This window comes from Panicum virgatum, chromosome 2N, assembly GCF_016808335.1.
Source record: "Panicum virgatum strain AP13 chromosome 2N, P.virgatum_v5, whole genome shotgun sequence".
Lineage (NCBI taxonomy): Eukaryota > Viridiplantae > Streptophyta > Magnoliopsida > Poales > Poaceae > Panicum > Panicum virgatum.
This window is the reverse complement of record NC_053146.1, coordinates 15,575,542-15,587,146: the sequence shown is the minus strand read 5'-3', so window position 1 is coordinate 15,587,146 and position 11,605 is coordinate 15,575,542. Positions and strand designations below refer to the sequence as shown.

Below are 11,605 nucleotides of genomic sequence, written 5' to 3'. Positions count from 1 at the left end.
GCCCCGCGCGCCTCGCACGGGCACGGGAACACCACGAGCCCCCCGCACTTTTCCCCGGCCGGCCAGGGCCCAGCGCCGGAACCGACGGCCCTCGTGCCTCCTGCCCCCCCGTTCCTCGGCATATTCGCCTCGGAGTCTCGGACCCGCCGCGCCGGTGCGGTGCGGGCACGCTGCCGAGGCGAGGAGCGCCCCGGCGGCCCGCCCCAGGCGCCCCCCCGCGTGTGGTGGTGGCCGCGCTGGCGCTGTGGCGCAGGCCATCGTGTGGCGCCCGTGCGCCAGCCACCGCGCGATATTTCCCTGGCCCTCCTCGCCGCCTGCCTTCTACTTGTACCTGAGCGAGCCTCCACCCGCCCGCGCCCTGCAGGCCGCACTCCCGCCAGCCCGCTTCGCCTTCCTCCCGCGGCTGCAGCCAGCGCTCAGCAGCTCAAGGTATCCGGCATTCCCATTCTTGGAGACCCCCCCCCCCCCCCCCCGATTGGTTGTCTTGTCTTGGCAACTATGAGCTCATCTCGTGTGCGCTTTTGCACTTGGGAAGAGTGTGATCCGCTCGTGGAGGTTTGCTCTAGCTTAGTGCTTACTGTCTCGTAACGTATCGACTGAAGCTCATTCTTCCCCAATCCCCGTCCTGGGCCTCCTCCTGCGCGCTCCCGAATCTGTGATCTATGGCTTCAGTATCTGGGAGCCTAGTAGGTTCCCTGTCCTACTCGACCGTTTACTTTGCCCCACTTTAGAGGCAGGTCCGCGAAAGTGGTATGGGGTCAGCTTGTCTAGAAAAACTTGTTCTGTAGTTAGAATTTCTTGAGAGGCACTAGTGATCTGTAAGGATGCTTGATATGATGTTTTGGTATCACGAAACCTTTCTTACAGGAATTTGTTACTTCTGGTCTTACATGCCCCCACATGCATTCTTTTGTGATGACAGGATCTTGGATTCTCAACTTAGCGCTTATTTTCAGCACTTCCCTTTCTGTTGATTGAATCTCGGAATCTTGGCACTTCGCATGCCACCCATCTTCATGCCTTAGGTGCTAAAACTGGAGAAAGAGATGGTTCAGAATAAAAATGAAGCGCGAAAAAGCCTCTAGCTTAGTGGTTAGAGCACCTGAGTAGCATCCGGCAGACTTGGGTTTGGCTCCCCATGGGAGCGAACTATAAACAGGTCTGGAATAAAAGAAATATATACAAAAAAATAGGTTGGGGCTTCTCCTACTTGCTTTGGTAAAAAAAAAGGAATAAAAATATGTAGGAGAATGTCAAGACAAACTGGGTCCACTTACTTTTCAACATGAACATGGAAGTAGGTTCCTAGGACAGTGACATTTGTGAATTTGTGATAATTATGGATTTTCCATGTTTTTGCTACACCCTAAAATTTCATTGGTTGAACCCTATATCACCTGATAAAAAGAAAAAAAATTCTCATCAGCCTACAATCATCTCTCCACAAACAGTCCTCTGTATGAAAAATGTCCTATTTTTTTCAACCGGAAAAAATCTCCTATTTCAGTTGAGTAATATTAACTAGAGTTTATTAGTACTAGAACCCATGAGGAAATATTTTCTTTTCTTATTATTTTTACCTTGTTCCACAATTACTGAAACAAGGAAACCTTGGACCAAAATGAAATAAACTTAAAATAAACAAAGAAACCTATTTTTTTATCCTTTTAGTGGAAAAAGGTTCTTTCCCTTTATCCTTACTATGTCCGAGTAAAATGACCGAACTGGCTATCTGAACTACTGTATGAAGGTGCTGAAGTGCACTGTGAGTTAGGTGTCAGAAACTTCATTAACTTTTTGCGTAGGTCAAGCTAGAGTCTTGGGTAACTGAATGTGGCGTTAACAAAAGAGGCCTTCCCTTGGATGGTGTCTCAGATTGAACTGGAGGCATTGTCAGGGTGTGGGACTACTATATATGCCCACAAATTAGTTCCCTTGAATCACTTCAGCACATTGAGTTTGAGTATTCTCATCATTCACACACTTGAAACATCTAAAAGTTATACTTGGATCTAGTCACATAACATTTGTTCTACATCAACATAACCTGTCCTTTGTGCCAGTTTGTGAATATTGTTTTTTTAAATAAAAATCAGATTCATATTTTTGATATTATAAACATCTGGCATAAAAATATTTGTGCCGCTCTCCATTGTGAATATGTGTGTAAGCAATGTAATTTTTCATGTTTATCTGAACCAGAATAACATAAATAACTTTTATCTTCATGGACATTTGACAGGTCACCATTGAATGGCCGCAACAATGGGTTCAATATCTGCCTATGGTTCTTACCAAACAAATAGGCCCATTGCACTGAAGCAGACACCTCACATGCAATTCCAACAATGTTGTAGAGGCGGAGTTAGGTTCTTAAGCAATCATTCCCAATCCATGCGAAGTAAGACACAGCTGTCCAAAAGAAGAGCCACAAATCGTCCAAAGACTACCAGGTCTCAGGCACCTATTGTATGTTCCACTGGAATGACCATAATTTTTGTTGCAACTGAAGTACACCCATGGTGCAAAACTGGTGGCCTCGGTGATGTTGTAGGAGGACTGCCCCCAGCTCTGGCTGTAAGTGTTCTTACAAAACATTGCTATTTTCAATAACCACAAGTTTCAAAGTCTGAGTTCATGCAGTTATGTTCTGGTGTTCCTTGCCAAATCTTAGGTAATTAGGCCTTGTTGATAGTATCTGATCACCCTTGAATTGAACCATCTCAGGAGACTAACTCAAGATAGTTTCTGCTTACTATGATGCTTAATGCAGGCTGTTCTGTATCTCTTTCTTCTGTTCTGAGATAGTATTGTACAGACATTTCTGTGTAATACAGTGTTTTACATTATGTATGTATCATTTTTTTTGTAGGCCATGGGACACCGAGTCATGACGATAGCTCCTCGCTATGATCAATACAAGGATGCATGGGATACAAATGTCCTTGTTGAGGTATATGTTTTTACTTTATTGCTATTTAGCTTGCATTTAACTTGTGGCTGCTTAATGACATTTTATATGCTAAACCACTAAAACATGTTTCACTTTTGTAGGTAAATGTTGGTGACACAGTAGAAACTGTTCGCTTCTTCCACTGCTACAAAAGAGGAGTTGATCGTGTTTTTGTTGATCACCCTATGTTTCTTGAAAAGGTCTGTTGAGTTGCATTTCAGTGTGCTTATTGAATGGCTTAATTAGGTGTAGCGAACTAGTGACCTTTCAATGTTGCATTTGAATCATGTACTCTAGGTATGGGGCAAGACTGGTGCAAAATTGTATGGTCCTACTACAGGAACTGACTATAGAGATAACCAGTTGAGGTTCTGCCTTTTGTGCCTTGTAAGTAATCCAGTCAACTTTTGAATTTTGATTATTCAAGAGTACACTGCAATCCAACAAATTTCTCCATTTGATATTATTTTTGTGAAATTTAATCTAATCCAGCTATTCTTTTAGGCTGCATTGGAGGCTCCAAGAGTTCTCAATCTCAGCAATTCTGAATACTTCTCTGGACCTTATGGTAGGTCTCTCTGTTGAACTAACATGGCCACACTCTCTTACTTACATTCATGTTTTTTCCCCCCTTGTAATCAGGTGAAGATGTTGTCTTCGTAGCGAATGATTGGCACACTGCAGTTCTGCCCTGCTATCTGAAGAGCATGTATAAGCCAAATGGAATTTATGCGAATGCTAAGGTATCCCATTTTCTTCTTTTGTTTTTTCGACTTTAAAGAAATCTTGGGGCACTAAGTTTATGGGGAGTAATCATGTGTTGGCTTGCTAGGATCTGTCCTTTGTTATGTATGTAGTTAGGACTACAGGACACTAGATGTAACAGCACCTAAGAAATTGAGTTTTACTCTCCGAAAAGTATTGTAATTCTTCATGATATCAGCAGTGACTTCTTCTCTTAACTTCAGTCTGACTGCAGTGCTACAGTATAGACTGTGGGGTATTGTTTGATGACGTATTGTGCTAGCCGTCCAGGATCTGTCCTTTGTTATGAATCGAATGTAGCCATCATTAACATGACTATATATGTAACCAACACCCACTCATATATGTAACCAACACCCACTCTAAGGGATTGAGTTTTACTCTCACAAAAATATTGAAATTCTGCAGAGTGATCTTTTTAGTCTTCATACTTCACATATTTTTATATTTACTTTTTTTTTGGTCAACTGTGATCTTGTAGGTTGCTTTCTGCATTCACAACATTGCCTATCAAGGTAGATTTGCCAGAGCAGACTTCGAAGTTCTTAATCTACCTGACAGTTTCTTGCCGTCATTTGATTTTATTGATGGGTATGGACCTTCATGCTCTATTCCTTCATTTAGATAATGAGTATTCTGTATATTCTTCTAGTTTCTTTGACACTGGTAGAATGTGAACGTGTGCAGACATGTTAAGCCTGTACTAGGGAGAAAGATTAACTGGATGAAGGCAGGGATCATTGAGAGTGATCTGGTTCTAACAGTTAGTCCACATTATGTCAAGGAACTCACTTCTGGCCCAGACAAAGGTGTTGAGTTGGATGGTGTCCTTCGCACAAAGCCCCTTGAAACTGGAATTGTAAATGGCATGGATGTTTATGAATGGGATCCTTCAACAGATAAGTACATCAGTGTGAAATATGATGCAACAACGGTAAGGTCACTATTTGTGACATTTCCTGTTCTTATGACATTTGGAGATTTCTCTACTCAATGAAATAAATTGTCAGGTAACTGAAGCAAGGGCTCTCAATAAAGAAAGGTTGCAAGCTGAAGTTGGATTGCCTGTGGACTCCAACATCCCTGTTATAGTTTTTGTTGGCCGTCTTGAAGAACAGAAAGGATCAGACATACTTATTTCAGCCATTCCAGAATTCGTGGGCGAGAATGTTCAGATAATTGTTCTTGTATGTTTCAATTAATTAATAAGTGAATCCTAATGCTTTCACATGCCACAATGCAAGCTGAGGTTGATGAGAAAACTTTCTTTTGCTCTTCAGGGTACAGGGAAGAAGAAAATGGAGGAGGAATTGACGCTGCTAGAAGTGAAATATCCAAACAATGCTAGAGGCATAGCGAAATTCAACGTCCCATTAGCACATATGATGTTTGCTGGGGCTGACTTCATCATTGTCCCAAGCAGGTTTGAGCCGTGTGGTCTCATTCAGTTGCAAGGGATGAGATATGGAGTGGTAAGAATTTCTAACTTGCCTTGTTACATTTCCAGTTTGATTGCATTCAAAGGTATATCTTAGTTCTGTATAAACTGTTAGAAAATACTACTTAGTTAAGTAGTGAAGGTGGAGAAAAATGGCCATTGATGACAAAATTCTGCAAATATCTTTCTTTTTTCAGATCCCCATCTGTTCATCAACTGGAGGACTTGTAGACACGGTTAAGGAGGGTGTCACCGGATTCCACATGGGTTCCTTCAATGTTGAGGTAAAGCACAGCAGGCAACCACCGACTCTTTTGCTCTCATGCGCGCTCAAGAAATAGTTCCTGAACATAGCCATTGCTATCCTGTAGTGTGAAACTGTCGATCCAGCTGATGTCGCAGCAGTGGCATCAACTGTCACACGCGCTCTGGAACAGTACGACACCCCTGCATTCCATGAGATGATTCAGAACTGCATGGTGCAGGACCTGTCCTGGAAGGTAGGCACAGATGCTAAGTTCTTCGTTTGTTTAACGTAACCGTGCAGCAACTTTTTGTGAAGATACAGGATAAGCCCTTCCCTTCTCTGATCCAGGGGCCTGCGAAGAAGTGGGAGGAGGTGCTTCTTGGCCTCGGGGTCGAGGGAAGTGAGGCGGGCATCGAGGGCGAGGAGATCGCCCCTCTTGCCAAGGAAAATGTGGCCACTCCCTGAAGCCTCTCGTGCCTGGGAAATATGCATTGAGCATTATGAACTAGTACTATCTTTTAGAACCCTCCTGACTGCATGGCATAGGTTAAAATTTCTTAGCCTTCCATGACATGTTGAGCCAGTCACAGGCAAAGCCACCAGTTTCACGCCTCTACGTGATGTGTAATATAATCCTTGATATCAGGTTGATTAAAACCCACTGCCCTTCCGCCTCCTCCCCGCATGACATCCCACGGGAAAAAGCAGACGCGTGTCGCACCTCCGCGAGCTTCGGCTCTTTTGCAAAAAAGTCCTCAGTTTTTCTTAAAATCACAACTAAATCCAGATCGTCCTGACAGTACAGTACTCATGCTCATATATTTATCATTTAGGTCCTCCAACTAATATTTATGTTGACACAAAGAAGAAAAAATTGGATGATGCTGTCGCATTTGCAAAAACCTCCCCGCGAGGCAAAATTTCAGTTTACCCCTCCCGCAGCCTCGATCCCCTTTCCTCGTCGCGTCTCCCCGCCGCTCTCTCCCTCCCTCTCCGGCTCCCCGCCGCCGCCTCCTTTCTCTTTGGCTCGCCTCCCCGCCCCTCACGCCTCCGCGCGGCATGGGCCGGCGTGGATCTGGCGGCGGGTTGCGGCCTACCTCCCGCGGCTGCTCGTCGGTGAGTGCACCCTCGAAGTCGTCGTCCTCCTCTGCTCCACCCTCGGCGCCTCCCGCTGGCCGCGGCCCCCGCTTGCTCCCTCGGGCGTTGAGGCGGGCGCCGCCTCCCCGGCAGCCTCGGCAGCCGCCTGCTCCTCGGGAACCGGCGAGGAGGAGCGCGTTGCCTTCTTGGGCGTGGATCCGGCGGGCTGCAGCCTACCTCCCGCGGCTGCTCGTCGGTGAGCGTGCCCTTGGCCTCCTCCTCCCTCGGCGCCTCCCCGCCGGCCGTGGCCCCTGCTGCACGCGCGCATCCAAGGAAGATGCAAAACGGGTCGAAAGAAGTTGAACAGGATGTCGTCCGCGCCGCCGGCCACCACCTCGGCCTCGCCACCACCCAGGCCGACCCTCATGAGTCCCGGCGTGGAGTGGAACTGCAGGCCCAGTTTGACCTATCGGAGGCCTCAAGTTCACTGTCGCTTGCTCCAAGCTGCAAAATTTGGCCACAAATTTTGGTTTCAGTGTTCAGATACTGAGATATAGCACAGAACTAGAGATGAGATGTAGGACGATTTGTATGGGTCTTTGCCGACTTTCATACCTCAGCTGTGCATCTCCTATGTGTCTTCTTGCTCACTCTCGCCATGCGTTTGTTGCAGCTTCGGAGGGAGAGGATAGCTGACAAGATGAAGGCGTTGCTGGAGCTGGTCCCTAACGCCAACAAGGAAGACCAAAATTTCCCCTATCTTTTCTTTTCTCCTTTCTTTTTCTCCTTTTGCCCATTCTTTTGAACGAAGTAGCAGGAAGCTTTCCTTGAGATGTGGTGAGGGTGCACTCATTTCTTTTTCATTTTTCATTTTTGCACTGTGTTGTGATGTAGCATTACGTTTTTCCTTAAATTTAGTATTTGGCTGATACACTATATTGACTTGTTATAGTATAATGTGCTATGCTCTCCTATGTGTAACATTGGTAAAATAAAAGGTGCATTACGGAATAGAAAAACATGGTAGTTGGGGCATATTGTGCATTTGGCCACTTCACTGCTTGGCTGATGCCACACGTGTCGGACCTCCATTGGGAGGATGTGTTTTAGTAATTAGTAGCTTCTAAAGATGGTCTAGCACTTTATTTTCTTTTTTAAAAAAGTTGGTCTAACACTAGCAGTAGTAAAAATCTGCTGCCAGTAAGACTGACCACAGCGGATCGAGTAAATGGACGAGTAAAGGACGGAATCATACTGTAGCAAGCACTGTAGACAGAGTGGGAGGTGGGGTAGGGAATAGGGATGGGGGAGAGGATGCTCGATCCGCTGTGGTCAGTCTAAGGCCGCAAAACTATTACATGGCATTATCTAGGGGAATGTTGATCACTGGAAGCCACAAGATTCCTATGAGGGGAATGGTAGGTTAACTGGCTAGACTTTAGTGTAGGATTTGTTCAGTGCGGTCAAGGTTAACTATTACATGACATTTTATCTAGGGGGATGTTGATCACTGGAAGCCACAATTAAAATTCCAAACATTTCTTTGGGCTTGCATCTTAGGTGGCTGCATTGCTTGAACTTCTACCAAAAGGAAGAGGCTACTCGAATAAAAATTGGAGAGGATTATAGTTTCATTCAATTGGAAGATTGGGTTTCTTTACCTCTCCTTTTATGATGTGATGTGATCTACAATTTGTTGGAAGAAAATTGATTTTTTTTCTTGATTTGTTTGTGACCTTTTTGGTTTCAATAAAGGAAGAGGAAGAAATTGAAATGTTTTTGGAAATTATTTTCAACAGTATTCCTCTCACCCCCAGCAAACACTAGATTTTTTGTTTCTTGTTTTGTCTTGCTGGCTAAGGTGTAATTTCATTGTGCATTCTGTCAGATGTGAATTGTGCCATGGTCAAGCAGAGGGATTTCATTCTAGATTCTGCAAGGGAGAAAGGTTGTTTTCAGTGACCAGGGACATCTCTTTAACATTGTTTAGCACATTCATACTCATATAATAATATGATTTGTAGGTTTTATCAGAAGAAGGCCATGTAGAGAAGGAATTAGTACTTCAGAAGAAGGTTAACTCGATTGGAGACAGATAGCCACAAATCGTCTGTGGATCAGATCATCGGATCTGAATCCGACCATGTTGCACGTGCTACCAGGTAACACAAAGATCGTTGCTTGATGTGGGCCCTTCGTTGGTAATGACTCCTCATTCCTCGCTCTTCTCACTTAATTAAGGTAGTGCTCCCATTCCCCTTCCTAAGTATAGCTTCCTGATCTGTTTTTTTGCTTGGGATTTCGTCTTTAGCTGTGATTGTGAGCATATAAATTTTAGCTGCTTGCTTTGTAATGCATGCTACCTGAGCTAATAGCTTGTGTATATATGAGGGTGATGACATCATTATTAGCTTAATTGTGAATAGGCTCTTTGTTACAACTGATGGTTACTTATTAGATGCTGAGGATTTCAGCGTGGTTGTGGTCTTGTGGATGAGCTTGAATGTAAGCTTCATAGTTAATAGTTAATAGCCTGAGTATTTTAGAAACTTTGACATAGTTAATTTTCGTCGGTGTTAGTACTGCATGGAAATCTGTACTTTGACCCGCAACGAAAATGTCTGGTTGGTGGTTCTCTTATATTTGGTTATTTCTTTAATTTGAAATAGCTCACTGAGTATTAATTCTGTTTTGATGTCCTCTTTATTTATGCAGTGATTTATGCTTCCATGGGCAACAATTTATTGAACCGAAAGGTTATTGTGCAGGCCAATATGTTTATTGCACTAACACCGGCTAAGGTTATCTTTAAGTGGCAAATATAATATAGGTCAGTGTTTGAGGATTCTTTTAATTGAGCCTACAAACCGCAGCATCATATCCTATTTGCATCGTGGTCCTATGCTTGTAAAAGTAATCATGACAACTATTGCTATTCCTCTGCTCAATTGTTTTACAGACTACAGCAAATCTATGTGCTCCTCAGGTGGTGTTTGTATATGTTCAATAGGTGAATTTTTAATTTTGTCTTTTGTCCGTGAGTAGGAAAATTAGTACACAGGAAAGAGGTTGGGCTCACTGACATGATAATCTTAATATTAATTTATCAAATAGACAGTACACTAAACAATCTTCACTCCGCTAGATGAGCATTGTTAATGTACAAACACTTCAGTTTTATGCAGTCCAATTTAGTTTTTTTTACCTCTTTATATTGATGACAAATTTAGTTTCATCAATTAATTGGTATGCAGTAGAAGGCGACCATTCTGTGTCTATTTGGATTTGGTTTTCAGGAAGCTCATTACATATGCCTACAGTGGTGGAGCTGCTACTTGAATCGATGGGAAATGGAGGAGTTGCCGTGCTGCTGCTTGTGATTCATGTGCTCGAGAGGAGCTGCTGCTTGCTTGCAGTGGAGAAAAGAAGCAATCCTTAGGAGGGATAGAGTCCGGAACGAAGTTATTCGGGATAGGGTCGGAGTGGCACCAATTGAGGAGAAACTTACCCAGCATAGGCTGAGATGGTTTGGACATGTCCAACGAAGGCCTCCTGAGGCGCCAGTGCGTAATGGGGTTCTTGAGCGGGTCGATAATGTAAAGAGGGGTAGAGGTAGACCTAAACTGACGTGTGATGAGTCGGTTAAGAGAGACCTTAAGGATTGGAATATCTCTAAAGAGATAGCTTTGGATAGGAGCGCTTGGAGACTAGCTATCAATGTGCCTGAATCTTGAACTTATTTCTTTCGGGTTTCATATCTAGCCTACCCCAACTTGCTTGGGAAAAAAAGGCTATGTTATTGTTGTTTTTGTTGTATGTACTACTTACGCATGAAGAATTCCAAATACTAATTGCATAGGGCAATCACTATGATTGTTCTATATCAGGTTCTGATTGGTGTCTTGATAAGACACACCATAAGCTCTGTTTTCAAGGCCTAGGCGACAAGGCGGTGGCGGCTCGCCTTGCTTAAGGTCTCGCCTTAGCCCGCCTAGGTGACAAGGCGATAAGGTGGTGGTGGATCGCCTCGCCTCGCCTTACCGCTTTAAAAACATAGACCATAAGTATGAAGTCCCTTTCATGCCATTCTTCAGGTCCTGTTTTAACTTTTGTTCATCAACAAATCAGATATTTTCCTGACTCCCAACAGGCTGGAGGTGAGATAGCTGCCTTCTTCATTGTTTCCGAGGAATACTGATGTCATCACGACATTAAGTGGAAAGGCATATCTATCTGCGTTGGTGTTGGTGCTTTTGCTGGCCATGTTGGAAGCTGAGGCTGACTTCCGTGCTGGTAATGACTATGCTAGAAAAGAAGTAAGATCAGATATAGACAACGAATTCAGAGATACATATTCAGATTTAATTTGTTGAATAGCAAATTTATATTTGTAAAATAGTAATATTTAGAGTGTTGACTGAGGAGCATGTAGTTTGTCATGTTTTGCTTCTTTTTAGTTTTTGTTTACTTGCATCAAATGGGTAGGGCGCGCATCACGCACCGAATGTTGAAGTTCTAAATAAGGCGTGACTGGTTTGGTTCATGCGCAACGTTAGCTGGATGTTCCAACCTAATTCTCGCTTTGGTTCAATCACCAAGCTTGTGTAAATTGCTAATGTGAGCGAGTAACTCGAATGGTCATGATAAGGTCTTGAAAGATTTGCTTATCTTGTTTCAAGTCTCTCGTTGCTGTTCTGCATTGTTCGCTTCATAGTGGAGCATTAGGGTTCATGCCATTATTCTTCACCGGATGTTCCACTCAGAAAATGTACATACGCATACTGACTCATCCTAATATCCTATGGACCTACGCAAGAATAATCTATCCCTGTGAGTTCCTTTGAGAAACGGGATAGGAGGATTTTAAGGTTGATAATGTCATCATAAATGTCTCGCTGTCGATATGCATATAACCTTCTAGCTACTGGAATCTGAAAAAAAAAAGAGGAAAGCTATCTACTCACTCAGATTTGTAGGGTTAGGGACATAAACTAAACTAAAATAGAACAGGATGGGCATAGAAAGTAGGACAGCCAGATACTTTATGAAAATTAGTATGCCAAATCAATATGTGGGTCTCTCGTCAATAGAAGCCCACCAGGAAAATTGAGATTCTATATTTTGT

General features: G+C 43.6%; 1 protein-coding gene across 30 annotated transcripts; it reads left to right on the top strand.

Moving 5' to 3' along the window:
* Positions 1–203: 203 nt before the first annotated feature.
* LOC120658133 (granule-bound starch synthase 1b, chloroplastic/amyloplastic) lies at positions 204–10,303 on the top strand. 30 transcript variants are annotated; one of them, XM_039936371.1, is made up of 19 exons: positions 204–429; positions 2,243–2,577; positions 2,873–2,953; positions 3,055–3,153; positions 3,251–3,340; positions 3,458–3,521; positions 3,596–3,696; positions 4,200–4,309; positions 4,406–4,652; positions 4,729–4,905; positions 4,999–5,190; positions 5,354–5,440; positions 5,528–5,656; positions 7,154–7,317; positions 8,369–8,428; positions 8,505–8,642; positions 9,249–9,310; positions 9,440–9,490; positions 9,777–10,303. In XM_039936371.1, exons 2-14 carry the CDS (start codon positions 2,254–2,256, stop codon positions 7,283–7,285), a joined length of 1,833 nt encoding a protein of 610 aa, XP_039792305.1. In that variant the 5' UTR covers positions 204–429; positions 2,243–2,253; the 3' UTR covers positions 7,286–7,317; positions 8,369–8,428; positions 8,505–8,642; positions 9,249–9,310; positions 9,440–9,490; positions 9,777–10,303. The 30 variants fall into 30 exon arrangements, with proteins under 30 accessions (XP_039792305.1, XP_039792303.1, XP_039792302.1 ...); XM_039936369.1 differs by having other exon boundaries at positions 9,196–9,310; positions 9,801–10,303; XM_039936368.1 differs by having other exon boundaries at positions 8,505–8,721; positions 9,801–10,303.
* The last annotated feature ends 1,302 nt before the right edge of the window (positions 10,304–11,605 follow it).